General features: G+C 43.1%; 1 protein-coding gene across 1 annotated transcript in view; it reads right to left on the reverse strand.

The window, feature by feature from the left end:
• LOC108443267 overlaps nucleotides 1-15,009 on the reverse strand; it is a 44,657-nt gene extending 29,648 nt beyond the window's left edge. The window contains exons 1-3 of the mRNA XM_037535229.1: nucleotides 14,834-15,009; nucleotides 7,229-7,334; nucleotides 6,476-6,722 (exon numbers count right to left, since the gene is read on the reverse strand). Of these exons, the coding sequence (XP_037391126.1) occupies nucleotides 6,476-6,722; nucleotides 7,229-7,333 (352 nt within the window). The 5' untranslated portion in view covers nucleotide 7,334; nucleotides 14,834-15,009. The remainder of the gene's footprint in view (nucleotides 1-6,475; nucleotides 6,723-7,228; nucleotides 7,335-14,833) is intronic.
• Nucleotides 15,010-27,703: the final 12,694 nt, after the last annotated feature.

Consider the following 27,703-nt stretch of genomic DNA (forward strand, 5'->3'; position numbering starts at 1 on the left):
AGGGCTTTGGGGCAGAACTGTTGGCTTGTAGGCTGCAGTGATGATCCCCAAAGTGAAGACTACCCATACCCCTAAATGACGACTGATGAGCGTCTGCACACTTCCAGTTAGGACCTTAGAACCTGAAAAGTGAGGTAGGGTCAGACTGGTGGCACAGAATACAATGTTAGAACAAACATCCACAAGTATGTTCCATGTTGTTCGTACTATGACAACAAGATAATGCTGGTAGTATTTTTCTTTTACAGATACCAGAAGTGGGAAAAACCTCAAAGAACCACACAACCTGAACCAAGCCAAGAATACGTCTAGTTCCACTGACAGATGACCATCTGAGTGTTCACCAGGAGATGATATCATCAGTGATCAAGTTCAAAGGCAGAAATCTCACCAACTCACAGATGACCAAGATCAACAAAAACCTGAACTTTGTTATTAGGACTTTCATGTTGTTCACTACACACCCCATTCATAGGCAGTCCTGTCTATAATATAGACAGCAAAAACACATTTAAATCTAAAAAGACAAATGTTGTTTCCAGGACAATGTTTGTACCTTGCAGCCGGTAAGTGTATCCACAGAACTAGCATGGTCTTGACATGCTATTTCTGACTGTGATACATATAGTATCGCAGTCATGTAACACATGATTTCAATGTCAGTTCATAAGAATGGTACCCTAGATCTTTTTTCTCCTTATAAAGGAGTTCAGCTTATGCTGCAAAAATTTCAGAGACACAACATAACATTAACTCCTGAGTTGTCATCCATAATGTCTTCTTTAGTAGACATCAGTGCAACATTTATTCTTGTCAAATCCATGCATTGAGCAGTTTACTTGCACTCAAACTTTCTGGTCTCATTTTTTTTTAGGTGCACTCATTCCAAATTAAGGAGTCATGATTGCTTTAGATCAAATAAGGGAATTATCTCATGCAATTGTGAGGTTAGCAAATGACACCACTTACTCTTTAGGTATTATTTCTAACACCCTTCAGTCTCATAGAATCATGATTTTACAAAATAAATTTGCATTAGATTATGTTTTGGCTCAACAAGGAGGTGCTTGTGCGATAGTTGGCCCTGAATGCCACTGCAGAATTTAATGGGTATATTAATGATCTAAGAGATCTACGTAATCTTGTTACCCAATTAAATCAAAACAGAGGAGATTGGCTGAGTGGGTGGTTGGATTCATGGTGGCTGTACTGTTGTGAAATTTTACTTATCTTTGTCACATTTTGTATTATTGTACTGATAATTTATTCCATGATACGTTGTTGTATCTGTACAGTTATAGTAGTAGTTACAGTTACAGTTGCTACAGTACAGATGTAGAACTTACCATAATAAGAGATATCTCGGAGGTGACAAACGATTACATTTAAGTTAAAATGCCTATACCTGATGTCCAGATGGGTATATGAATAATGAACCTATGTTGACCATACTTCTGTATGGTCAATAGGGGGAAGTGTTCCATATTATTTTACTTTATTTTATTTTATTTGTTTTTATAAATTTTGTAACTTCTTTTCCCTTTGTTTCCCTTGCCATTTAGGTTAATTGCATTTGCATTTTGTATGTCTTTTCTTGAGTGATGTGTGGGGGCTGTGGAGAGCGGTTCTTTGTCATGTAACGACCCCCCAATGGTTAGCCTATCTTGACATCTGGTTATCTATAGCTCCAAATCTAGCAATGGTGGAGACCAAATTCCTGGGTGGACCTCAACACCCATCCATCCATCCATCCATCCATTATCTTCCGCTTTCCTGGGGTTCGGGTCACAGGGGGCAGCATCCTAAGCAATGAGGCTCAGAACTGCCTTTCCCCAGCCACTTCCACCAGCTTGCTGGGGGGGATTCCGAGTGCGCTCCCAGGCCAGCTGGGCAATATAGTCACGCCAGCGTGTCCTGGGTCTGCCCCGGGGTCTCCTCCCAGGTGGACTTGCCTGTGACACCTCCTGAGGGAGGCGTCCAGGAGGCATGCCCAAACCACCTCAGCTGGCTCCTCTCAACATGGAGAAGCAGTGGCTCTATTCCGAGTCACTCCCGGATGACCAAATTTCTCACCCTATCTCTAACGGAGAGTCCAGACACTCTGCGGAGGAAACTCACACCCTCCGGTCCCCCTTTTTAAGAAGAGGCACCACCACACCAGTCTGCCAGTCCAGTGGCACCGCCCTCAATGCCCAGGCAATGTTGAAAAGGCGTGTCAGCCAAGACAGCCCCACAACATCCAGAGCCTTGAGGAACTCAGGGTGGATCTCATCCACCCCTGGAGCCTTGCCACCAAAGAGCTTTTTAACTACCTTAGCGACTTCGGCCTCAGTAATAGACAAGCCTATTCCCATGTCCCCAGACTCTGCCCCCTCACTGGAGAACGTGCCAGTGGGATTGAGAAGGTCCTCATTAGTCCTAGTATTCTTTCTTTCCACCACCCAATGACATCTTCAGTCGAAGTTAGCAGCACATTATATCCATGTTGGGGTTTTCTCCGGTGGACAAGAGGGTAGCTTCCCTACGCCTTCAGGTTGGGGAACGGGTCCTGATTGCTGTCTGTGCTTATGCACCAAACAGCAGTTCAGAGTACCCAGCCTTCTTAGAGTCCTTGGGAAGGGTGCTTGAAAGAGCTCCTCCTGGAGACTCTATTGTCCTACTGGGGGACTTCATAGCTCACGTGGGCAATGACAGTGAGACCTGGAGGGGTGTGATTGGGAGGAATGGCCTCTCTGATCTGAACCAGAGTGGTGTTCAGTTTTTGGACTTCTGTGCAAACCACAGTTTGTCCATCACGAACACCATGTTTGAACACAAGGATGTCCATAAGTGCACATGGCACCAGGACACCCTAGGCTGCAGTTCAATGATTGACTTTGTAGTTGTGTCATCGGACTTGCGGCCATGTGTTTTGGACACTCGGGTAAAGATAGGAGCTGAGCTGTCAACTGATCACCACCTGGTGGTGAGTTGGATCATGTGGTGGGGGAACATGCCGGTCAGACCAGGCAAACCCAAACGTATAGTGAGGGTTTGCTGGGAACGTCTGGCAGAAGAACCTGTCAGATTGATCTTCAACTCACACCTCCGTCAGAACTTTGACCAGATATCGGCGGGAGGTGGGGGACATTGACTCAGAATGGGCCATGTTCCGTTCCTCCATTGTTGAAGCGGCTGACTGTAGCTGTGGCCGTAAGGTAGTTGGTGCCTGTCGGGGTGGCAATCCTCGAACCTGGTGGCGGAAACCCCAGGGGAGAGATGCCGTCAAGTTGAAGAAGGAGTCCTACCAGGCATGGTTGGCCTGTGGGACACCAGAGGCAGCTGGCAGGTATCGACAGGCCAAGCGATCTGCGGCATCAGTTGTCGGAAAGCAGTGTGCCACTAGCACTGTATATAGTGGAGATGGTGTGCTGCTGACTTCGACTGAAGACGTCATTGGGCGGTGGAAGGAATACTTTGAGGACCTTCTCAATCCCACCAACACGTTCTCCAGTGAGGAGGCTGAGTCTGGGGACATGGGAATAGGCTTGTCCATTACTGAGGCCGAAGTTGCTAAGGTAGTTAAGAAGCTCCTTGGTGGCAAGGCTCCAGGGGTGGATGAGATCCACCCTGAGTTCCTCAAGGCTCTGGATGTTGTGGGGCTGTCATGGGGTGGTGGTGCCTCTTTTTAAAAAAGGGGACTGGAGGGTGTGTTTCAACTACAGGAGAATCACACTCCTCAGCCTCCCTGGTAAGGTCTATGCAGGGGTACTGGAGAAGAGAGTCCAGCTTATAGTCGAACCTCGGATCCAGGAGGAGCAGTGCGGGTTCCGACCCTGGTTGTGGAACACTGGACCAATTCTTCACCCTCTCCAGGATTCTGGAGGGTTCATGGGAGTTTGCCCAACCAGTCCACATGTGCTTTGTGGATCTGGAGAAGGTATTTGACTGTGTTCCCCGGGGTATTCTGTGGGAGGTGCTTCCGGTTTGGTGACCTCAGGGTCACATCGCTGCTGTTTGCAGATGATGTGGTCCTATTGGGGACATCAGGCCGCGAACTTCAGCTTTCACTGGATCGGTTTGCAGCCAAGTGTGAAGCGGCCGGGATGAGAATCAGTACCTCTAAATCCGAGACCATGGTTCTCAGGTGGAAAAGGGTGGAGAGCCCTCTCTGGGTCGGGGATAGCCTCTTGCCTCAAGTGGAGGAGTTCAAGTATCTCGGGGTCTTGTTCACGAGTGATGGTACAAGGGAGCGGGAGATTGACAGGCAGATTGGTGCTGGGTCAGCAGTGATGCGGGCTCTTTACTGGTCTGTTGTGGTAAATAAAGAGCTGAGGAGGCTTTCGATTTACTGGTCGATCTACATTCCCACTCTCACCTATGGTCATGAGCTTTGGGTAATGACCGAAAGAATAAGATCGCGAATACAAGCGGCCGAAATGAGTTTCCTCCGCAGGGTGGCTGGACTCTCCCTTAGAGATAGGGTGAGAAGTTCAGTCATCCGGGAGGGACTCGGAGTAGAGCCGCTGCTTCTTCACGCCAGCTGAGGTGGTTCGGGCATCTGGTTAGGATGCCTCCTGGACGCCTCCCTCGGGAGGTGTCACAGGCAAGTCCACCTGGGAGGAAAACCCCTGGGAAGACTATATCGCCCAGCTGACCTGGGAGCGCCTCGGAATCCCCTTTGGAGAGCTAGTGGAAGTGGCTGGGGAAAGGGAGGTCTGGGCCTCATTGCTTAGGATGCTGCCCCCGCGACCCGAACCCCGGAGACGCGGAAGATAATGGATGGATGGATGGATGGATGGATGGATGGATGGATGGATAATAAGTTATTTGTAATAGATTGCTTATTTTGAGTAATCATCCCAACAATATAGCCAATGCTACACTACTGAAATATTAGCGCTAGCATCATTCACTCTCTGCTGAGCCTGTGCAGTGCTGTTCTGACTGAAAAAAACAAAATCAGTTTTGTGCCTGTAGTGATAGTTTTATTTTCCTCCTCTATTTGTGTTTCTCTGTTGTACATGGATTAATATTTGACCACTTATAATGTATACCATTTATAATGACCACTTATAATGACCACACTATAATGTAGTTTATCGCTTAATTTTCTTTAAAGAGTTGTGTTAACATGTAACAACATAGAACTGTGACTCTGGGATGGGGCTGCTTTTAAGTACTGAAAATAATCTCTACAATTGCAAATTACAGTTATTTAAATAATTATATACATTTTGGGAGAATTCTTAGATGCATCGCGATGTGGACGTGAACAATTCTGAATCAATTCACAAATGTAAAAAAATCAATTTCAATTTATAATGTAATGTTAAAGGTCGGAACTTGGGAGTATGGAAGTGCAGTGCCTGAACAGTCTGTATGATATAACAAAAACACAACTGGATAAGTGAGAAATCCGACCGGCACCCTCTACATTAAAATCCAGGTTAGGAGAGGAGTCACAACCCAAATGTTAAGAAGAGACATTTTGTCCTTTCACCAAAAATCAAACCACCTTGGGAGCCACAACATTTAATGTCCAGTATGTCTGTGTGTGCTGATGTTCTAATATAGACTAAAAAATATAAACAAAAATGCAGACTTACTTTTCTTTGCTTTAAGCTTTAACTGTAGCTGCTTTTACTTTTCTTCAAAAGTAAAATGCCTCTCAACTTTTTACGAGGCTGAAGTCGCTTCTTATTCTCCAGCTTCTTTTTTTTAATTTTCCCGTTCCACAATAAATTCTGCCTGAGGCACCAAATGTTAATGTGGCACCATTTAAGGTGGAAAGGCACTTCATCTTCGCAACTTTTTAGTGTTTGACAGTCTCGTTGCAGGTTTAACGTTCCAGGAAGCCAACTGTGCTGCTTATAAATGCGAATAAGTCAGTTCCTCTCCAAATGTTCATCTTAAATCTCTCTCTTTGCCTTTTTGTTGTTGAGACTGTGTTGCTATACGATGTACAGTCTGCACGGCAGTTCTCAGTTGTTGAGAACCAGGGATTTTGCGGTATGTTGAGCCTTTTGGAGCCGAGATACAGCGTCCTGTCTCAAAGATATTTTACAGACACATATTTTACTTCCATTTGTTTTTTAATAAAGGAAATGGATGAAAATTCATTATGGATCATTACAAGTACTTTTCTTTAAAAGTTTAAGGTCCTCCACAGTGAGAAAATAAAAATCCAGTATAGAAATAAAACGTTGAATCAAGATGCATTGATAATCATTTTATAATCGCATCGCACCCTCTGAATCATAATCGAAATGAATCAGGAATCAAGAGATTCCCACCCCTAATATAACGCTGTGCTTCCTACTGGGCAACCTCACACATCTAATGTGGGAAATAACTTAACAATAATTAAACTTCAGTTTTCATGCACAAAAAACAGTAAATATATTGAAAATAAATATTACGTTGCCATGCCCTTAATAAGGGATACAACTACTACAGCTACTAAACACAGAGGTAATAAAACCAGGTCACATACCGTAATTTGGGCATGTTGATTTCTTCTCTTCGTAATTTATGCTGCAGTCGAGGTAAATTTGATCTCCACACTCTCGAATAATGAAGTGAGGGTCACCTCTTGGATTTAATTTGTACCACAGGTCTGGTTTTGTATAGCACTCTGTCTCTGAACAGTGTCCATACTTCACATGAATGTAGAAGGTTATTAACCAGTTCAGAGGAATAATATGCTCCACACATGATCTTCCATAGGGACCAATTTGATGCTAAAACAGAGAAATTGATTGATTACATTGATTAATGTTAATTATCGTTTACATAATTGAGCCCTTGCAACAAAAAAAGCATATGTGACTATTTTTGTAAAAACAATATAAACATTGTATGGCTTTGTATGATGCTCTGTATTTAAAATAAAGGGGTCACAAAAATGTAAATAATGCGTAGCTGGGCTTTTAACATAGAAGGTTGTACAAAATAGAACAGAAAACAAAAAATGTTGTTTTTTTTTGGATGGACTCAAATAATGCCTGTTGCTCCTCATAGCACCCATGTTAAAAGTTTGTTTCCATGGAACAATGAAATTCAGTTCAGCTCAAAATACTGAAAAAAGCCTGTGATTTGGAGCTGAGTATCTAAGCAAAGTTATCTAAGAATTAAGAATTAAATATCATAAACTTGATGTATCTGAGATTTGATAAAAATCTTTTCAGTCTGAGAAACGGTGCATAACACTGTCTCAACATTCAAATGTATTGATTATGTGCATTACCGTTATATATTTGTTAGGAAATATCCCCTCTCGACTGTCGTGACAGACGGTCCATTTGTATGGAGTTTTATTCTCAACAGTTACTTTTCCTCCCTGATTGCCCATTCTGAAACAAAAGACCACAAGAAAAGTATTAATTATGGCCCACATGAAACAGTTGATAATGAAGACCACATGAGAACACACAGGATTACTTAAGCTCTGCTAGAATTAGCAATTGTCTGAAATTGTCTGCTCAGTAAAATCCAAGTTATTTACATTTGGGGTTTATTTATTCTGTGGCAAAAGAAGAGCCAAGACCTGTTCGTGTGTTGTGTGCTGAGTCAGGAGGACATTTCCAATCCTTATGCCTCACAAAAGTGCCTACATGAATGTGTCCTTCTGTAGTGACAGGAAAGTGAATGTAAACTTTGTGCATGCTACTACTGCTTGCTGCACATGCACAAAATAAAGTGATATTGATCAGTAACAATGCTGGATGGCTAGCAATCCATTGTTTTGGCAAGAAAGATCTACACGCCTAGTGCAAGAAAGACCAAAGAGCCATAGACTTAAAGTGTATAATATTGCAGAGTGGAATCTGTCCTTGTCTCCTGGTTAGATTTACCAGAGACACATTTCAGTGCAATTTTCTGTAAAAGTCCAGCCAAAGGTAACAAGTTAAAAACTGGTGGCTAAAACTCCTTTTTTCACTTTCTAAGATAGCACAAAAGAAGCAGTATGTGGTTATAAATGTTACAAGGGTGTAAGCACATAGACATGTCATAGCTTTAAAGCTAAAGTGAAAGGTCCTTCTTACAAGTTTTATTTGAGACAGGCGTCTCGGCTCCTCCCTATGTGCATTTTAACATTGGGAGAGAGAGCAACACAAGTATTGACTCCTGAACTACACATTCCCTGCAGAGTCCTAATAATTTTGTTTATTTGTTTCTTGCAGGTATGCAGTTACCCTAATGTTGTGTGTTGTTCACAGCATTCAATTATAAAGTTATTACTTTTTTAATGGGGTAAATTTATGTACAGAGCTGGTTTGGATAATTTTATGGTGAATATTTGTATCTTTTATTGTTTTTTCCCATGTAATATGTAAAATTCACTTTTGCATAAATGCAAATGTACACTTATAATTATTAGCTCCTTTGGTCTGTCCTATATACACACACACACACACACACACACACGCCACCTAATATGTTGTTGGTCGTATGTTTGTCACTAAACATTTCGCCATCTACAAAACCAAGGCAGGACCATCAGTTCCTTTAAGTTCTATGAGTAGTCAGGTGGACTCTCCATTATTATTCCAGCACATTCCACAGAGGTGTGAACAGATTGAGATCTTAGGAATTTGGAGGGCTTTGGGCTATGCAGCCCCATAATTAGCAGGGTATGATGACACTCACTGTGACAGATTCCTCCCATAACTATCATTAAACATTCCTGTGATTTGTGCCACAGTAGCCCTGTAAAACCTAATACTGGAAAATATTATATAATTCTCTAATATTGTAATAAATATTCTAACTCCAGATATATAATGATTTTTTTTGTTTTGCTTAACGTTTTTATGAAACCTTAATTCTTAACTAGCTGTTTTTATTGATTCTGTAAAACTGTATTGCCTTTTTACATTATGGAGAATTTATTACATTTTCATGCTGTGTAATATAATAATAGTCGTGTAATACAGAGATTGATAATGTTTATTTTTCAAAATAGATGATACTATCAAAAGTCTCCTAAAATGTTTGATGGTGTAGACAGAAAAAAGTTACATTAATAGATACACAGGGGAGGTTATCTGTATTCACACGTAAGCTGTTAAACTTTTTCGGGCAGCGTATTCTTATTGTACTTAAGTGAAATGTGCTGCCAGTTCTAATATGATTTAGCAAAACAGCAATAGCAATAGTCTGCTACAAGACATGTTTTATTCCAAAAAATTAATTATTAAGGACAAGTAATTTTAATGGTTGTTCATTTGATTCAAATGTACATTATTCACTACTGCTCTCCACACAGCACTCACACACCTGGAGCGCCAGGGGAGCTATGTGAGGATGCTCTTTGTAGACTTCAGCTCAGCTTTTAACACAGTCATCCCCGACATCATCTTTTCGACCTGCTACCCTCTGGTAAGCGTTTTAGGTCTATCCCATCCCGGACAAACAGACTTACAAACAGTTTTTACTCCAGAGCCTTACGGGAACTGAACAGTTCCAAACACACTGACAAGGACTTTCTATAGAACACTGAGTTTTTTCCCCGTGAAAGCACTACTTTCACTCACTCCCCGCTTTGTTTACACCCGGGACCATCTGATTGTGCTGCAGCCGGTCGACATGGCGACCAGGACAAAGAACATCCCCGAAGAGCTTTGGAGACGGATGCATAGGGGTTGCAGAGGGGGAATTAACCAGCGCACGGGGAAAGCGAGGGAGAGACGGCGGAGGCTTATGGAGAAGAAGGGATATAAGCCTCATCTCCCCTCCGTCATCATGGGCAACGTGAGGTCACTGGCGAATAAGATGGACGAGCTGACAGCATTAGCCAGGAGTCAGAGGGAGTACCGGGAGTGTAGTCTAATGTGCTTTTTGGAGACATGGCTACACCAGGACATCCTGGATGACCATGTTTCCATCAATGGCTTCCAGACTGTTTGGGCCGACCGGGGCTGCACCGAGAGCGGTAAGTGCAAAGGAGGTGGGCTCGCTGGTCACAATACCATCAAGGAACGTACCTGTTGCCCGGACATTGAGCTGTTGGCTGTCGGACTCAGGCCATATTATTTACCACGTGAGTATTCGCATGCCATCATCGTGACTGTCTACATTCCCCTCTCTGCCAACCCGACGTCGGCAAGTGACGTCATTTATTCAACAACAGCATGTCTCCAAACGCAACACCCGAGTGCCTTTATCGCCATATCAGGTGACTTTAACCATGTCGCTATGGCCAAGGCACTACCACACTTCACTCAGTATGTGGACTGTCCCACCAGAGAGGAAAGAACACTGGACCTGCTGTATGTTAATGTTAAGGACGCATACAGCTGCTCCCCCCTTCTGGGTAGGTCAGACCACAACTTGGTACACCTCAGCTCCTGTTATGTGCCGCTGGTGAAGAGTCAGCCTGTGACCAAGTGGACCGTGAGTAGATGGTCTGGGGAGACTTACGAGGCACTGCAGGATTGCTTTGAGGCTACTGATTGGTCTGCACTCTGTGAGCCGCACGGAGAGGACATCGACGGACTCACAGAGTGTATCACGGACTACATTAACTTCTGTGTGGACTCCACTGTCCCAACCAGGACTGTTAAAATGTTACCCAAACAACAAGCCGTGGGTAACAAAGGACATTAAGGCTCTCCTCAACAAGAAGAAGAGGGCCTTCAGAGCTGGAGACAGGGTGGACAGGCCCAACTACCTATTTCAAGGAACCGTGAGAATACCTTTAACTGCCGCTATGCATAGGTTCACCACCTGTTAGCCGTTGCACCAGTGCACCATACACCTACATAGACACAGACATTAGCCACTCTATACTAAAAACACAATACCCATGTAGCCCCCACTACGTACCTGCATACAGACACCACCCTGGACAGATCGGAGCGCAGGAGTGTTATAATATAGCACTGCCACAAATGGCTATGATAATTCAATGCTGTTTCCAATAGCTCATCCCTAATACACCAGGAGTGCTGGAGAAGAGGGGACTGCATAAACTGGCATGCCAGCACCCATCAGATGACCGTCAGCTCCAGCCACTTCCCCATTCAACTTCCAAACAGAATGAAGTTGTCCATGCACAAGGTGCCGCTGTGCTTATATGCTAAAGCTAATGGCTAATTGTAAACACCTGGTGTTTCAGAGAGGGGAGGGGGAAACAACACAGTGCCTCTCACTATGGTGGCTGGCAGGGCTCACAAGCCACTCACAGCCAGCCAAAGGCTCTGCTGGTTACATCCATCCATCCATCCGTTTTCTAAGCCACTTCTCCGTCAGGGTCGCAGGGGGTGCTGGAGCCTATCCCAGCAGTCATCGGGCGGAAAGCAGAATACACCCTGGACAGGTCGCCAGTCCATCGCAGGGCAGACAGACAGACACAGACAGCCACTCACACACTGGGGCAATTCAGCACGTCCAACTGGCCTGACTGCATGTCTTTGGACTGTGGGAGGAAACCGGAGAACCTGGAGGAAACCCACACAGACACAGGGAGAACATGCAAACTTCACACAGAGAGAACCCTGGTCACCCAGTAGGGGAATTGAACCCAGGCCCTCCTCGCTGTGAGGCGACGGCGCTACCCACCACGCCACCGTGCCGCCCCGTGGTTACATACAGTAAATGATAATGCAGGCATTATCATTAGACAGATTAGATTATTAGACAGCAAGGACAAGCAGTGTTCTAGGCAGAATATAACTCTGTCTTAGAGTCAGTCCATCCACTGTGTTTGCTTCCATCAGTAACTAAATTACACTAAAGACAGTCAGTAAGTGAGACGGGTGGTCACTGGCCTGACCACTGCAGTTAACACTTTGGACTTGGCCAGCCCAGAACCAAGCAGAACAGTAAAGACAAGAAAAGGAAGAAATAGCTTTGCAACTGACTTAATCAGCCACACAGTTAAATAAAAGTCTGAAAACAAATGTATGGTGTAATTGCGGCAATGTTGGCAGAAAGGGAAGCTTATGACTAAACTAAACAACTCTCTAACACTGCAACACAGTAAGGGGAAAATGTCAGTGTCATGTGTGTACTGTTGGCATTTTGGTATAAGAGTGATTCTAAAGGAAAGTTCAAGCTTTTGTTAAAATGCAAAAGGATCATTCTATGGGCCACATGAATGTAGCTGTAATGTCTCCATGATGTCAATCCAGCCATTAGCTTTTCATATAGGCCTACATACAGTATGTCTTTTTGCTCTACAGCTGTTGTGTAGTAGTGGTGGCTGTAATATAGGGCATGCTATAGTAATGTATGAATGAGTCGACTTTAAGGAAAATGCTGAGCTCGTTCTGTGTGTTGTAAAGTTTTTCGTTCTTAGAGGAAAATAAAGAAAAGAGAAAGGGGGGTTGGTCTCTCTCTCTCTCTCTCTGTCTCTTTCCCTCTCTGTGTGTTGTGTGTGTCTCAGCTTATTGTGTGTGTGTGTGTACATGGAGCTGGAATTCGTCTGTGTGTCTGCCCCTCCTTTTCTGAGTAAGACATGTGTGTGTGTAGATTTGGGTCTTATCTTTTTGCACTTGCCTATAACCTCCCTCATGCCTTCAATGTCTGACCCTGCCACTGTACAGCATTTCTTATCTAAACTGGTCTGCCTCACCAAACTCAACCTGCCCTCAGTCTGTTATGCTCCTTCATGTGCCCTCCCATATACTGCCTTGTCTTTTTGTTTGTATTATTGTGCTCTTGTTGTCTGTGTTAAGTGTGTTATTTATGTACTTTGAATTGTAAGTGTCTTTGGGTCCTTGATAAAGTGCTATATAAACATTTATTATTATTATTATTATTATTATTATTATTACTACTACTACAAGTCAAGATAAACAAAAACAGCTCCAGATAAACAAAACTGAAATGTAAACAAGAGAAAACTAAACAGCAGTAAACAAATTACTATGTAGGTATTAAAACAATTATAAAAAACCCAAAAGGTAACAGCGAGCCAGCTGCTTCCAGAGCCTGCACGTTTGAATGGTTATGCACCACCTAGACTGGTCAATGGCGACACTCACATCAAACATACATGCAGGACAGGGACAGTGTTAGCGACTAGAGGTCAGTTGCTTCACAGGCCCAACTACCTATTTCAAGGAACCGTGAGAATACCTTTAACTGCCGCTATGCATAGGCTCACCACCTGTTAGCCGTTGCACCAGCCCACCATACACCTACATAGACACAGACATTAGCCACTCTATACTAAAAACACAATACCCATGTAGCCCCCACTACATACCTGCATACAGACACCACCCTGGAGAGATCGGAGCGCAGGAGTGTTATAATATAGCACTGCCACAAATGGCTACAAGTAACGACTTGGCAAGGGTAGAACAAGTACTAGGCCTATAGCTTCTTAACGGTAAGATATGTGTACATTAGTCACTGCATGGAAATTGGCTTTGAGAAATAGTCGGATTTGGCTTGATAAAATTTGGGGTGTGTGCGCAGATTTGGGTCTGTGTGTGTGTGTGTGTGTGTGTGTGTGTGTGTGTGTGTGTGTGTGCGCAGATTTGGGTCTGTGTGTGTGTGTGTGTGTGTGTGTGTGTGTGCAGATTTGGGTCTGTGTGTGTGTCTGAGCGCCACCCCTCCCTCTTCTCTTTCTGTGGGTGAAGCGTTTATGTTCTCTGACCTGCTGTGTGTCTATAGAGTAACTTTATGCGAGTTGAGGATTGACAAGGAATGATATTTGCTTTATATAGTTGAAATTTAAGGAGCCTTTGTAGGGGACTTTGCTGAAAAAAAAAAGTTAAAACTAGTTAAAGTGAATATGAGCCCCACAAAGGACTTTGCTAGTTTAAGGGAAACATGTTATACTGAAGATATTAAATAATGTATATTAAAATTTTAATACTATTAATGTGAGGAGGAAAAGTCATATGGATGAGGAGTTCTATGTTTTGTTTCAACTTTATATGGTTATAAACAACAATGAGTCTTCTTTGGGAGACAAAAGAGGACTTTTGATTATATAGTGGACATCTAAGAGTTAAGTAAAATCTATGAATCACTTTTCAGAGACATTGATAAAAAGAATATATATATATATATATATATATATATATATATATATATATATATATATATATATATATAAATGAGATGAGCTCCCAAGAAAGGACAGAATAGTTGGGGAAGTAAATAACCAGTGTGCTGACAGATAAGTGTATAAAAAAAACAGGAACACACACAGACACACATTTTCTTATCATGCACAGAGCTTGCTGTTTAGGGGATGTTTGTCATGGCTGCCGAACTTCCTCAATCCTCCACTCACCAGAATATGGTTTGCACATGCTTTATGTTTTATATGTCATATGACTGGTCACCAACGCTTGTTCACAGACTAAGAATCTTGTCAAACCCTTCACATGTAAAGCCTCATTTCTTGTGTTTTTTTGTATTATATTTTTATTTAAGGCAAATAAACTGGGAAAATGAACATGGACAGTAGTAATTGTGTAATTTCTGCAGATAAAATAGAACTTGCTGCAGTATGAAAAGTGTGAAAATTAAGCTTTTATGAAACCGCTGAAAAGGAAAATTACAAACTAGAACAAAGCATTTCACCTAACCTACTAAGTACTTTTGCTAACCAGCACTCTGCTTTTTCAGACAAAGAGCTGAACGACCCAGAAGTAAGTGCGTCTTAGATTCATACAACTGTAGATTTTTACATCTACTGCATTTATAGCCAATTTATCCAAAGAATCATCACTTCTACACTAGAGGCATCGACCCCGACACATGCTAACCATGTCACTTAAAAAAGTCAACAAAGCGATAATTCAAACAAAGCAAGTTCTGATTAATTCATACAAAAGCTCAGGACAGTATGACAACAGTACATCTTGTGAAAAAATTACATTCATACCTCCAAAACTACGATGCTTGAAGTATCTTCTGTCTTTTCCGTGGGGGGGTAGGTCTAACTGAACACATTCAGTGTGATTGTTTTCAGTCTAGCATGTTTCTGACTGGAGGAAAAACACTTGCTTACATCCCGAGTCTCTCGTTCAGCTCTTTTTCTCAAAAGCCGAGTGCCGCCGATCAGAAGTGTGGTCTGTGATCGAGGCCTGTCTTCTGTTGATCACTCTAATATATGTGTCCTTAGGGGCAGAAGGTGGGCTTATTGACTCACTTTAGGAACTTATGTAAAGGGGCGGTGCATTGAATTGTTTATGACTCAACTGTTACGGTGTTATTCATGGAATGGTAACAATACATTATATGTGTTGTGTCATGGGTTAGGGGTTAAACTTATTAGAGTGCTTATTAGAACTTATCAGAGTATCTCTCATACTTATTCTTCTTCCACACATTTCTGCGATTAATAAAGCCCTAACCACTTAGCAGACAGACTCCGTTCAAACTGCGTTTCAAAGTTCTCGGCGCTCACACACACACACACACAGACACAGACATACACCCACACACCACACACACACACACACACACAGACACACACAAAACACACACACACACAGACACAGACATACACCCACACACCACACACACACACACACACAGACACACACAAAACACACAGACACAGACATACACACACACACGCACAGACACATACACCCACACACCACACACACACACACACACACACTACTATTATTGCTACTACTAATACTACTATTACTTTCACCACTACTACTTTTACTATTATTACTACACTAATACTACTATTACTTTCACCACTACTATTACTGCTGCTGCTACTACTACCACAATTACTATTATTTCTACTACAGCATCTACTACTCTTACTATTATTACTACTACTACTGTTTCTACACACACATTATCTCAGCCATGTATCTTTACTTTAATGGTATAGTTTTTACTTTAATTTTTATTATTTTACTAATAGTTCTTACTAATATTATTATTTTTATGTTAGTAGTGATAGAAGTAGAATTCTATTTAGTTACATCAACTAAGCTTGTATGTAACAGTAGAATTATATGGGACATTTTGTCACGGTTGGCCCCTCCCAGTCCTGTCCATGTGTTCTTGTTTTGGTTTTGTAACTCCACCCCTGATTGTTTTCATTGTTACGTGCATTTAAGCCCTGTGTTTGCCCCTTGCGTTTGCCAGTCTTTGTATCTTTGTACTTGGTCTTTTTTTGATGTCTGTTTACTGGTTGCTCTGGTTTTTGTCATGTCTGTTCCCCATTCTGTACGTATCGGCTCATTGACCCTGGACTGTTATGACCACGACCCTGGATTTGCTCATAATAAATCTCGCTTATCTCAGCGTGTGCGTCCGCCTCCTCGCTCCCCCTTACACATTTATTGTGAAAGCATTATTGGTCCTGTTGAATGCAAATGAAGGGACTGAAGCTGCTGGTAAAATGATTGTCTTAAGTCTTCTCAGTTTGTTAATTCCATTCGTTTCTTAATCCTGACAGTATCTGCTGCTGTGTCCTGAATGAACCCACAAAGGTACTATCTATTGGTCTAAATTAGAATAATTCAGAAGCTCATCACAGCTAAATTATAGTCATTTTCACTCAGTGCACAGCGTTTATGTGGCATCATGGTTTCGGATTTTGAATGGTGCCTTTTGTGTGTTGCTATTTCTGCTTTTGACTTCGTAATAACCCATCTGCGCTGATTTTATAGAGCTTATGTGGGGCAACCAAACAGTGTCTTTGGTTACAATGTAAGTAAACATCTGCTGTGTAAATGTGGCTGATGACAGTAAAGTTGCATGTAAAAATCATACACCACACACCACTGAAAGTGTCCTGTCAGAAACTCTGGTATCACAATTCTCTCTGAAGTTGATTCCAATCAGATGGGATGTTCATGTGCAGGTCTTAAGCTGGGAAATCTGATATATATGATAATACAGACAGCACATGAAGGTAGCGCCGACAGCAACAGCTTATAACTGGAAGAAGACATCTAGCATGTTCTGCATCTGGCACATTGATTTAAGCTGATTAAGGTAATTTTAGGTCAAATAGGTTCCTAATGAATGGACCTCCTTGATGGTCATGCTCTGACTGCTCTGCTTAAGTAGGAACGTGTGCTTAAGAAGCACTTCATTAAAACACTCTCAGTGGTACAGATGTGCATGCTCGCTAATAACTGCTCCAGCATTACCATCACTTATGACCTTCACTTTAAAGAACTGTTGTGCTTTTCTGATCACACTGGTGTTCTTGGTCCAACACAGAGTATTAACCCTTTTCAGTTATCGCAGCTGATAAAAAGACACACACACACACACACACACACACACACACACACACACACACCACACAGACACACAGAGACACACACACAGACACAGACATACACACACAGACACACACACACACACAGACACACACAAATACACACACACAGACACACACACACACATGTACACACACCACACAGACACACACAGGAAATGCATATCTAGTTTTTTAGACCTTTTTATGTTGAAATATATTATAAAGCAGTTTATATCTTACATTCACATATTTATTGTATAAACTGATATTCATTATTAATTCCCAACTGCACTTCTCACCTGAGTGCAACACAGACCTCCTATCCATGACATACTTTTTTATTTCATATATTTTTAAAAATGGTAATAAATACATGGCTTTATCTGTAGTTTTTTAAAATAAAGTACATGACTTCATGATAGTTTTTATGTTCTGTTTTGTTTTGTTTTTTGGCCTAGACTCCATCTAACAAGGAATCTTGACTAGACTAGTCTTTGACTTTTTCTGTTTATATTTACAAACACCTTACTGGTGATTTGCTATGCAGATATTACTTTTTAAATTGTATAATCTATTGTTCTCTGGTTAATTTGCAAAAGCATTTTTTTCACTGGAAATTCATACATGCAACCCAAACCTCCAAAACATTAAGGGTTTATGTTACAAGCCTAATTCTACAACTATTCAAATGCAATAAGTCAATTCAACTTCGTCAACTTCAATTTAACTTCATTCATAATTTCCAAAAATAATTTCAAAATTTGATTTTTTTGGAGCACAGGACACTTTTCCACTTCTCCTCAGTCAATTTTAAATGAGCTTGGGCCCAGAGAAGGTGGCAGCATTTCTGGATCCGATTTATACATGGTTTCTTCTTTGCATTTAGAGTTTTTACTTGCATTTGTGAATGCAGTGATGAACTGAAAACACAGACAGTGAGTATGATGGAACTTATTTCTCTTGGGAGATAATGAGGTCTGCATTTGACCATTATAAACTTCACATTAGGTGAGCATTGTCTCTCGGTAGTAGCAGTCTGTGCACCAAGCTTTGTTAATATAAATGCACAAACCTCCACCTCTGGTCTTGCCGGAGTCCTCTACTATCCTATCAGGTCGGTGTGTGTGTGGTCTTGCTAACTCAATAGCGTTGTCCGGGCAGCCGTTGTTTAGCCATGTTTCGGTGAAAATCATGATGTTTGAGTCCATAATCCATCTGTCGTTGGTGATGGAGAGCTGTATTTCGTCCATTTTCTTAACCAGAGAATGGACATTGGCGAGGAAAATGCTGTGTAAGGGCAGCCGGTGTGGTATAAGCTTTAGCTTAGCTTGTAGCCCTCCGCACCTACCCCGCCTCTTCTTGGCGCCGTCTGCGTGCACTACTGCCCGGCCTGGAAGAGTGTGCAGCCTCCGGTGTTCTGGAGATCTCTGGAATGAGTCGGAGATCGGCGATAAAACTGTCGGAGGTTTGAGTTTTGATGTCCAGAAGCTCTTGCCTGCTGTAGAACAGCAACGCCGAGCAATTTGGGATGAATAGTCCAGTCAAAAGTAGATAAAAAAATGTTAAATAGCAGATTCTGGAGAGACGCTGAGCCTCGCGTTGTTCACGCGCCGCCATCTTGGTCATACTATAAATTATAGTTAGAATAGTAATATTTCTGTTGTATTGAAAATGTCTTGGTCAAAATAATGTGGACTGAATCTACGTTAAGTGGACTAAGTTTTGCATTACCACTAACTGTGTTAATGATGTTTTTTTCTCCTTATGCAGGTAATATTGAAGAAATGTGGTAAAACCTTCCTCTATCTTGGTAGACCCAAGCTTGCAGCATTGTGTTGTTCGTTTTTCCGCCACAGCTATCAAACAGAGACACTGCCCCTTATATTGGAGAATCTCTGCCTCAAATCAGAAGCTTGATAAATATGTTTTCCTTCTTGCTTAAAAATAATGTGAACTACAGCTACACAATGTGTACTTACCACCACCTACCAAGTAGAGTGTATGCTTCCTATTTAACATGCAAACAAAAACAGTATTGAATGAATACAGCACTACACTGAGAGACTGACCACACAAGGTAGCCAAAATTTTGCATCCTGCCTTTTTCCTTTTTTGTTATTTTGAAACTTAGTAGAAGATACGCCATCCAAGCAACTATTGCTATTCAGCCAGAATTTTGAAAATGATAATCAAGGATAGCATATTAACATTTTTTTGTTTCAGGTCATGTATATGTAGAGATATCTGATTTCATATTTCTCATGTATTTTCTGCTTAAAGACCTGCTATCCAGCCATTTCTGTACAGTGATGATGGTAGTTACATCATTACCCTATTATTTAAGCAAAATCAAATTGCATCAAAAAGGATGATCTCTTTTGGCGTTGCTTAAGAAACTTAATAAATAATTGTAGGTGCACTGTGTCTTTACATGGAGTTTTCTTAGCCAGACGTCAGAGCTCACCCAAAACTGGAACCCATGATAAAATATGATACAAATAATGAACTAGATACCAGAAAACATGGAAGCTAGGAAAGTAGGGAATGTAAAAAAAAAAAAATATATATATATATATATATCTTATATATTATATATATATATATATATATGTGTGTGTGTGTGTGTGTGTGTGTTTGTGTATAGTTTATTATTATTATTATTATTATTATTGTATCACACCAAAGTGACTGACATATTTACTATGTTTTACCAATAGTACTATTTATTTATTACATTATGCTTTATAAAGCTTTAATTTAATAATTTAATTTAGTAATGTTTGAAGTTGGAAACAAACTGCATATCAACTGATTGCTTTAAGTTCCCTCTTCTGGCCACACAGTGAAACCGATCTACAGACCTGGCGTTCTGGATATTTTTGTCCACCAAGTTTCCTATTAGGATGTGCTACACTCAGGCACGTGCACAGATAGACCCCTAGTGGTGCTCAAGTACCTGACATTTTGCCCTGGATGAGAAAAGTGCCGTTTCTGCTGGAACCCAAATTATTTCTTCATTCATCAGTATTTAAAAATAGAAATTACCCTCTCTGTCATCACTTCCCCCCAAAAGTGTTTTGACATCTGACAGGCATTTATTTGAGTTCTTGTAAGACTTCTGCCCCGATCTGATCCGCTACATGTACAAGCTTTCCCTCCGCCCTCCACTTCCACCTCCTACTCCTCTTCCTCCTCCTCCCTGCAGTGCTGAGCGCCAGGTCAAACCGCTGCCACTCACTTCTCCTCTGAACCGCAGCATCAGACAGACAGGTAATGACAGTGTTTGTGTGGTCACTGACACTGTTTGGCACAAAATTAACCTCTTAACATTGTAGTGCCGCTGAAAATATTTCGTGGCTACTGGACCGACGCTTCTTGTAAGTCGCTCTGGATAAGAGCGTCTGCTAAATGCTGTAAATGTAAATGTAATGTAAATGTTTCCTTTAAAAAATAAAAAAGGGCCGGGGGCATTTTTTTCACCCACTGAAAACACTTGCCTTTTCATACAGAGAGCATCCATGCATAGCCTACATGTTCTGTTCTCATGAGTCATGAAATACGCGGTTTCAAAGCCTTGTCCAGCTGTTTAATGAAGGGATAGGGGGACAAACTGCAGCAGACAAACAGACAGACAGATAGACAGACAGACAGACAGAATTTAAAGACAGTTTTACTGTTTTACTTTTTACTTATTTTGCTGTGAAATCCTGAAGAAAAAAAAGCACGACCACAAACATTTTGCAGGAGAACGTCAAGCAGCAGTAAAGTGTTGAAAACCGATACAAACATGCAATATTTTATAATTACAGCATCCTGACCAGAACTCTGTGCAGGAAAATCACCTTTAGTCAAGGAGTCATTTTCCTAGAAGCGTTTATACTTCAGCAGTCAAGGTTTACAGTGTGGGTTTCCTCCGTGGTTCTCCGGTTTCCTCCCACAGTCCAAAGACATGCAGTCAGGCCAATTGGACATGCTAAATTGCCCCTGGGTGTGAGTGACTGTGTCTGTCTGTCTGCCCTGTGATGGACTGGCGACCTGTCCAGGGTGTATACTGCCTTCCGCCCGAAGACTGCTGCGATAGGCTCCAACAACCCTCCGCGACCCTGATGGAGAAGCGGCTTAGAAAATGGATGAATGGATGGATCCTTGTCACGATTGGCCCCTCCCAGTCCTGTCCATGTGTTTGTGTTTTGATTTAGTCCATGTGCGTTTTTTGGTATCTGTAGTCCTGCCCCTCGTTTTGTAACTCCGCCCCGATTGTTTGCACCTGTCCCTCGTTTTCCCTGTGTACTTAAGGCCTGTGTTTGCCCCTTGTGTTTACTGGTCTTTGTTGGAAGCTCTGTGTTGTTTGAATCTGTAGGGTGTTTGTGTTTCTCTTCATGGCTGCACCCAGATCTATCCGTGTTGGCTCTATGAACCTAGACAGTCTTGACCATGACCCTGGATTTGCTCTTAATAAATCTCGCTTATCTCATCACATGCGTCCGCCTCATCGCTCCGCGTTACAGAAAGACCGGCCCCCACAGGATACAGCAGGTAAGCGAGACTCCAGTAAGTGGTTGTTCCGTTGGGATGAAACTCCGGCTGTTTCTAAGTAGCCCGTGTTTGACATGTCCCAACACCACCAAGCAAATCCCCTGGCGCTGAGGGAACACGAGCGTCTCGTTGGTCCCGTAAGAAGGGCGAAGTACCTTCACGCCTTGTGTCCGGGCCACGAGACCTCAGGTAAGCACCTTGGGTCTGCCCGTCTTGAGCGCCACTGCAGGGAGGAGCGACCTGCAGTGCAAGACATGGTCAGACGGAAGCAACATACAGAAAACCCGTACTGTGGTACTCGGCTCGTTCCGATGTACCGTGGGCTCATTCCGATGGGGTCCGTGTCTGTGTATTCCTCCAGGTTGGAGCCGCTGTCCTCAGCCGCAGTTCCAGATCCCGTGGCCGCATCCCGTGGCCGCACCCCGCGGCAAGCCTGACCCCGTGGCCGCACCCCATGGACGTCGTAGCGGGCCTGTCTGCCCCCATGGACCTTACAGCCCCTTTGTTCCCGCACATCCCACCCTCGCCTGTATCTTTTCCTCGTGGGCCTTCTGTGCCTCCCATGTCTGCTGTCTCTGTTCCTTTGTTTTTTGCCTTCCGCTGTCCCTGGTGTTGTCTTGTTTCCTACTGTTGTATCTGTGTCTGTTCCCGTTCCTGTTGTTGTTGTTGTTGTTCCTGTGTCTCCTTTTGTTTCTGTGCCTGTTTCTATCTTGGTGCCTGTTCCCCTGTCTTTTGTGTGGTCTGTCATTCGTTCTTGTTTTCCTCGTCCTGTTTCTCTGGTCATCTCTCGTTCAGCGTCATTTTGTGTTGTGCCTCCTCATCCTCCCTCCGTGTTTTGTTCTCATTCTGTTTCGTCTGTTCCTGTGTCTGTCTGCCATTTCTGTTCCCGTGTCTTCTTCTGCTTCTGTGCCTGTTTCTGCCTCTGTGTCTTCTGTTTCTGTGCCTTTGGTTTGTTCCCGTGTTCCGCTCCTGTGCCCATTTCTGCCTCTGCTGTGCCCCTGGTTCCTGTTCTGAGTTCTCCTGCTCCGGCTTCTGTGCCTGTCCCGTGTGCTGTCCCGTGTGTTGTCCATGTATAGTTTGGTTCTGTCCTTGTTTTTGGTCCCTTGTGTCTGTGTTCTGTTTTTGGTTGGCACGGCTTGGTGTGCGTGCCTTTGGGGGGGGTCCATTCAGCAAACACACCGGCAGAGGGAGCCATTTCACACTGTAGATCATTTTCAATGGGACTGCAATTTAACTCCATATCATTGAGAGAAAAAACAAAATTTAAGTCACAGAAGATTTCAAACAAAAGATATAAAACAATATTTCAGAATAGAAAATATGTTGGAAAGAAAACTGATCTACTCTAAGCTCCATTACTGTTCTTCACTGTGAAATATTCTCCAAATGCGTAATTGAAATACCAGCTAATAATACAGTCACAAAGAAGTGTTTTTAGCGTATATAATATGTATCCTATGGATTGATTAATGCCTCACAGGCAGGGTATCACAAGGCCAAATTTTAAAAAAGTACAATATTAGATAAAAATCATCACCTGAGATTTTAATGACATAGCATGTGAGGCAACAGCACATTTAGCAGATCGACAAAGTAAAAAAGCAATGCTTTTGTTTCTGGAGCATCTATGATAGATAATGTCATTAAACTTTTATGCCTTCTTGGAAAATATTATTAATAAATGTAGGATCATGTGATCTACTCAAGGTGTTAATCTGCCCCACTTATCGTTCAGGTTTGTGTATTGAAACAAAAAAAATGCATCAACCTACACTTAAAGTTGAATTATTTCACTTAAAACAATTGTGCAAAGTTGCTTAACAGATTCAAGCTTAAATATCTTTATATATAAGTTGTATTACTTTCCAGTGTTCAGTGATCTACACTTCTGCAGTGAGCCAGTTTAACCCAAACAGCCCAGTCAAGGATTCAAGGAGATTTTATTGTCATTCGCATCACATGGTACATGAGGTGGAACGAAATTAAGATCTCATGGTCCAGTTTACACCCAAGAGCTGTTATTAAAATAGATAAATATAAGCAAAATAGATACAAAAAAAACACAAAATAGAATAGAGCAAAATAGATAAAGACTAGACAAAATAGATAAGGTAAATACACAAGAGAGGGAGAGTAGGAGAGTAGGCAGTTAGCAGCAATATGAAGTCCAGAGTGCAAGTTTGCTATAGCAGCATGATATTGAATTAGAGCAGTAGATAAAGTGTCTAGATAAAGTGTCTCAGTGCTTGACAGTGACAGTGTTTGTAACAGTAATTGTTCTTGTAAGTGTCAGTGCAGTGTGTTTAGTTGGAATTTAAGAGCCTTACAGCTTCTGGTATGAAGCTGTTTCTGAGTCTGGTTGTTTTGCACTTGATGCTCCGCAGCCTCCTGCCTGAGGGGAGCGGGACAAAAAGTGCGTGTGCTGGGTGGGTGGGATACTTCCTGATGCAGGTAGCCCTTTTCCTGCATCTGGAGGTGTAAATGTCTGTGGTGCTGGGGAGGCTGACTCCAACAATCCTCTGTGCAGCCTTCACCACCCTCTGCAGAGCTTTCCTATCTGCAGCAGAGCAGCTTCCATGCCACACGTTGATGCTGGAGCACACGACGCTCTCCACCACACATCTGTAGAAGGAGGTGAGGACTGCCCTCCCGAGTCTAGCTCGTCTCAGCCTCCTGAGGAAGTAGAGCCGCTGATGTGCCTTCCTGACCAGAGTGGAAGTGTTGTTGCTCCAGGTGAGGTTGCTGCTCAGGTGCACACCCAAGTACCTGTAGCTGTCGACCACTTCCACCTCAGAACCTCCAATGTGCAGAGGGAGGTGGTCATGATGGCCCCTTCTGAAGTCCACAATCATCTCCTTCGTCTTCTTTACGTTGATGCAGAGGTTGTTCTCTCTGCACCAACCCTCCAGGTGTTCCACCTCCTGCCTGTAGTTGGACTCATCCCTGTTTGTGATGCATCCAACCACTGCTGTGTCGTCCGCAAACTTCACAATATGACAGCCTGGATGGATAGGTGAGCAGTCATATGTAAGCAGTGTAAACAGGAGGGGGCTCAACACACAGCCCTGAGGGGAGCCAGTGCTGAGGATTATGGTGGGGGAGGAGATGTTGTGAATCCTCACAGACTGCGGCCTGTTGGTCAGGAAGTCGAGGACCCAGTTGCACATGGAAGAGCTCAGTCCAAGTGAGGAGAGTTTTGTTATCAGGGTCTGAGGAATCATGGTGTTGAAAGCAGATGTGAAGTCCACAAAGAGCATACGAACATAGGAATCCTTCTGCTCCAGGTGGGTGAGGGCAGTGTGGACCACAGAGGAGATGGCATCCTCTGTGGATCGATTCCTCCTGTACGCATACTGGTGTGGATCCACAGTGACGTTGATGGTGGCTTTGATGTGGGTCTGAACCAGTCTTTCAAAGCACTTTGTTACTATCGGCGTGAGGGCTACTGGCCGGTAGTCATTCAGACCCGTCACTGCAGAGCTCTTGGGGACCGGGATGATGGTGGCAGTCTTCATGCAAGTGGGGACTGCTGCCTGGATGAGGGAGGCGTTAAAGGTGTCCGCCAGGACGTCCGAGAGCTGGTCGGCGCAGTCTCTTAGCACCCGTCCGGGGATGTTGTCCGGGCCAGCAGCTTTCCGGGGGTTGATCCTCCTCAGCGTCCTCCTTACTTCTGCTGGTGTCACGCTGAGGGGCTCCTCTCCTGGTGAGTGTGTGAGTCTGGTGCTGGGGGGGGTGTCAGGATTCTCAAAGCGGGCGTAGAACTTGTTGAGAGCCTCAGACAGGGATGGGTCTTTGGAGCTTTGTGCAACGTTGGATTTGTAGTCCGTGATGCACTTGATGCCCCTCCACATACTCTGTGGATCCTGGGAGGAAAAGTGTCCCTGGATTTTCAGAGCATATGCAGCTTTTGCCCTCTTGACTCCAACAGTCAGCTCTCTTCTAGCCCTCCTGAGTTCACCTGAGTCCCCAGACCTGAAGGCAGCATCCCTGGCTTTCAGCAGAAAACGCACCTCTGCGTTCAGCCAGGGCTTCTGGTTCGGGTAGCAAGTCACAGTCTTGGTGGTAGTGACATCCTCCGTGCACTTGCTGATGTACCCAAGAACAGCAGATGTGTACTCCTCCAGGTCCAGCTCCCCCTCGCACTCAGCAGCCTCCCTGAAGACCTGCCAGTCTGTGCAGCCGAAGCAGTCCTGCAGCACAGCGTCGCCGTCACTGGGCCACACAGTGATGGTCTTCTGTGTGGGTTTGGAGCGACGCAGTGGGGGGTGGTATGCAGGGACCAGCATGATGGAGATGTGGTCGGAGAGCCCGAGGTGGGGGCGGGGGAAGGCTCTGTTCACGTCCCTCACATTGGTGTAAACACGGTCCAGCGTGTTATTACCTCGCGTTGGGATGTTGACATGTTGGTAAAGCCTCGGCAGGGTGTTCTTCAGTTCTACGTGGTTAAAATCCCCCGCTACCATGTAGAACGCCTCCGGATGCTTGTTCTGAAGCGAGCTGATGTTGTCATAAAGCTCCTTCAGCGCGTTGTTAGCATTAGCATCCGGTGCTATGTAAACAGCGATCACAAACACCGCCGAAAACTCACGAGGCAGATAGTGAGGACGACACTTCACAGTCAGCTGTTCTGTCGCCTGTTCTGTCGCCTCTTAAATTAGTCAGTTTAACTTAAACTAAATACTCTTCCTTATGTGATTACATCCCAGCCCTGCCAACTGATGAACATCTCTATTCCTCTCCACACTGTAACATCAATACATGTATGCATTTCCATTTTTGGCTTTGTAGGCATCAGAGTTTTAAATCTACACTCTTAGAAATAAAGGTAGTAAACTCACTGGGGTGGTTCCCTCAAGGGCCCATCTCAGTACCTTTAGTCAGGGAACATAACTGAACCATAATCCACTAAAATGATGTTTTCTAAGCTGTACTGACTCCACACCCCCTGCCTCGCCTCCAGGCTTTTATTCTACTGTTCTATTTTAAAACATTCGGTTACAAAAAGGTACAAATACGAACTTCTCACCTGGAAAAACTGACTTAACGTTCATAACTGGACCTTATAATCACCGTAGAACCTTTGAGGGCACATTTACATTGTCTGTACCTTGATAAAGAAATAACTGTACCTGCACAGAACCTTAATTTCTAATAATATACAAAAGCCACTGAAGGGAGCGCAGCAGTGGAGTGACATGACTGAGCTTAGGGAGATTGAAGACGAGCTGTGCTGCTGCCTTCTGGGTGAGTTGCAGAGGCTTGATGGCACACATTAAGAAGACCAGCCAAGAGCGAGTTGCAACAATTGAGCCTTGAGATGACGTGAGAATGAACGAGCAACTGTTCATCCAGAATCACACCTAGACTTCTTGCATCTTCAGATGGAATGATCAAAGCGTTCTTGAATAAGATGGGATGATCATTGTGTGGACCATGATGGTATCTCAAAGTTATCATGACAATGTTTCACAAATCAGGCAGTGTGACGTAGATGTCTGGTTCCTATCACCACCACTGTGAACAATTCTGACTTGGTAATTTTCTCTACAACAGTGCATTTCACACCAAAACACTCTGAATGACTCTGTTTACATCTTAACCAATTAATAATGCAGACATTTTGAGGACTCCAATAGCTTAATGCATGATGTTAGCATTTATGGCTCCAGACTAAACTGATAAACACTAAACTCCATCGTGGTGAGAATAACAAACATGTAAAGTCAACCAGTGATGTGAGATTGACAAATAAGCATACTTATAATTTAGAAAAATAAGAGTTAATTAACAGGAACCAATAGAACTGTTAAGTCTCTTGAGTCTGTAGAACTGATCCAAATGAACTGGTCTCAACTACATTTATCTCAGTAACTCAGGATTAGACAAGAAACAGTGTTACTAGATTTGTGTTAGTAATTTTAACAAATGTAAACCCAAAAATAGTAAGTACATCTATTAAGTTTCACAGTG

This window comes from Pygocentrus nattereri, chromosome 2 (genome assembly GCF_015220715.1).
Source record: "Pygocentrus nattereri isolate fPygNat1 chromosome 2, fPygNat1.pri, whole genome shotgun sequence".
In the NCBI taxonomy this organism is placed as follows: Eukaryota; Metazoa; Chordata; class Actinopteri; order Characiformes; family Serrasalmidae; genus Pygocentrus; species Pygocentrus nattereri.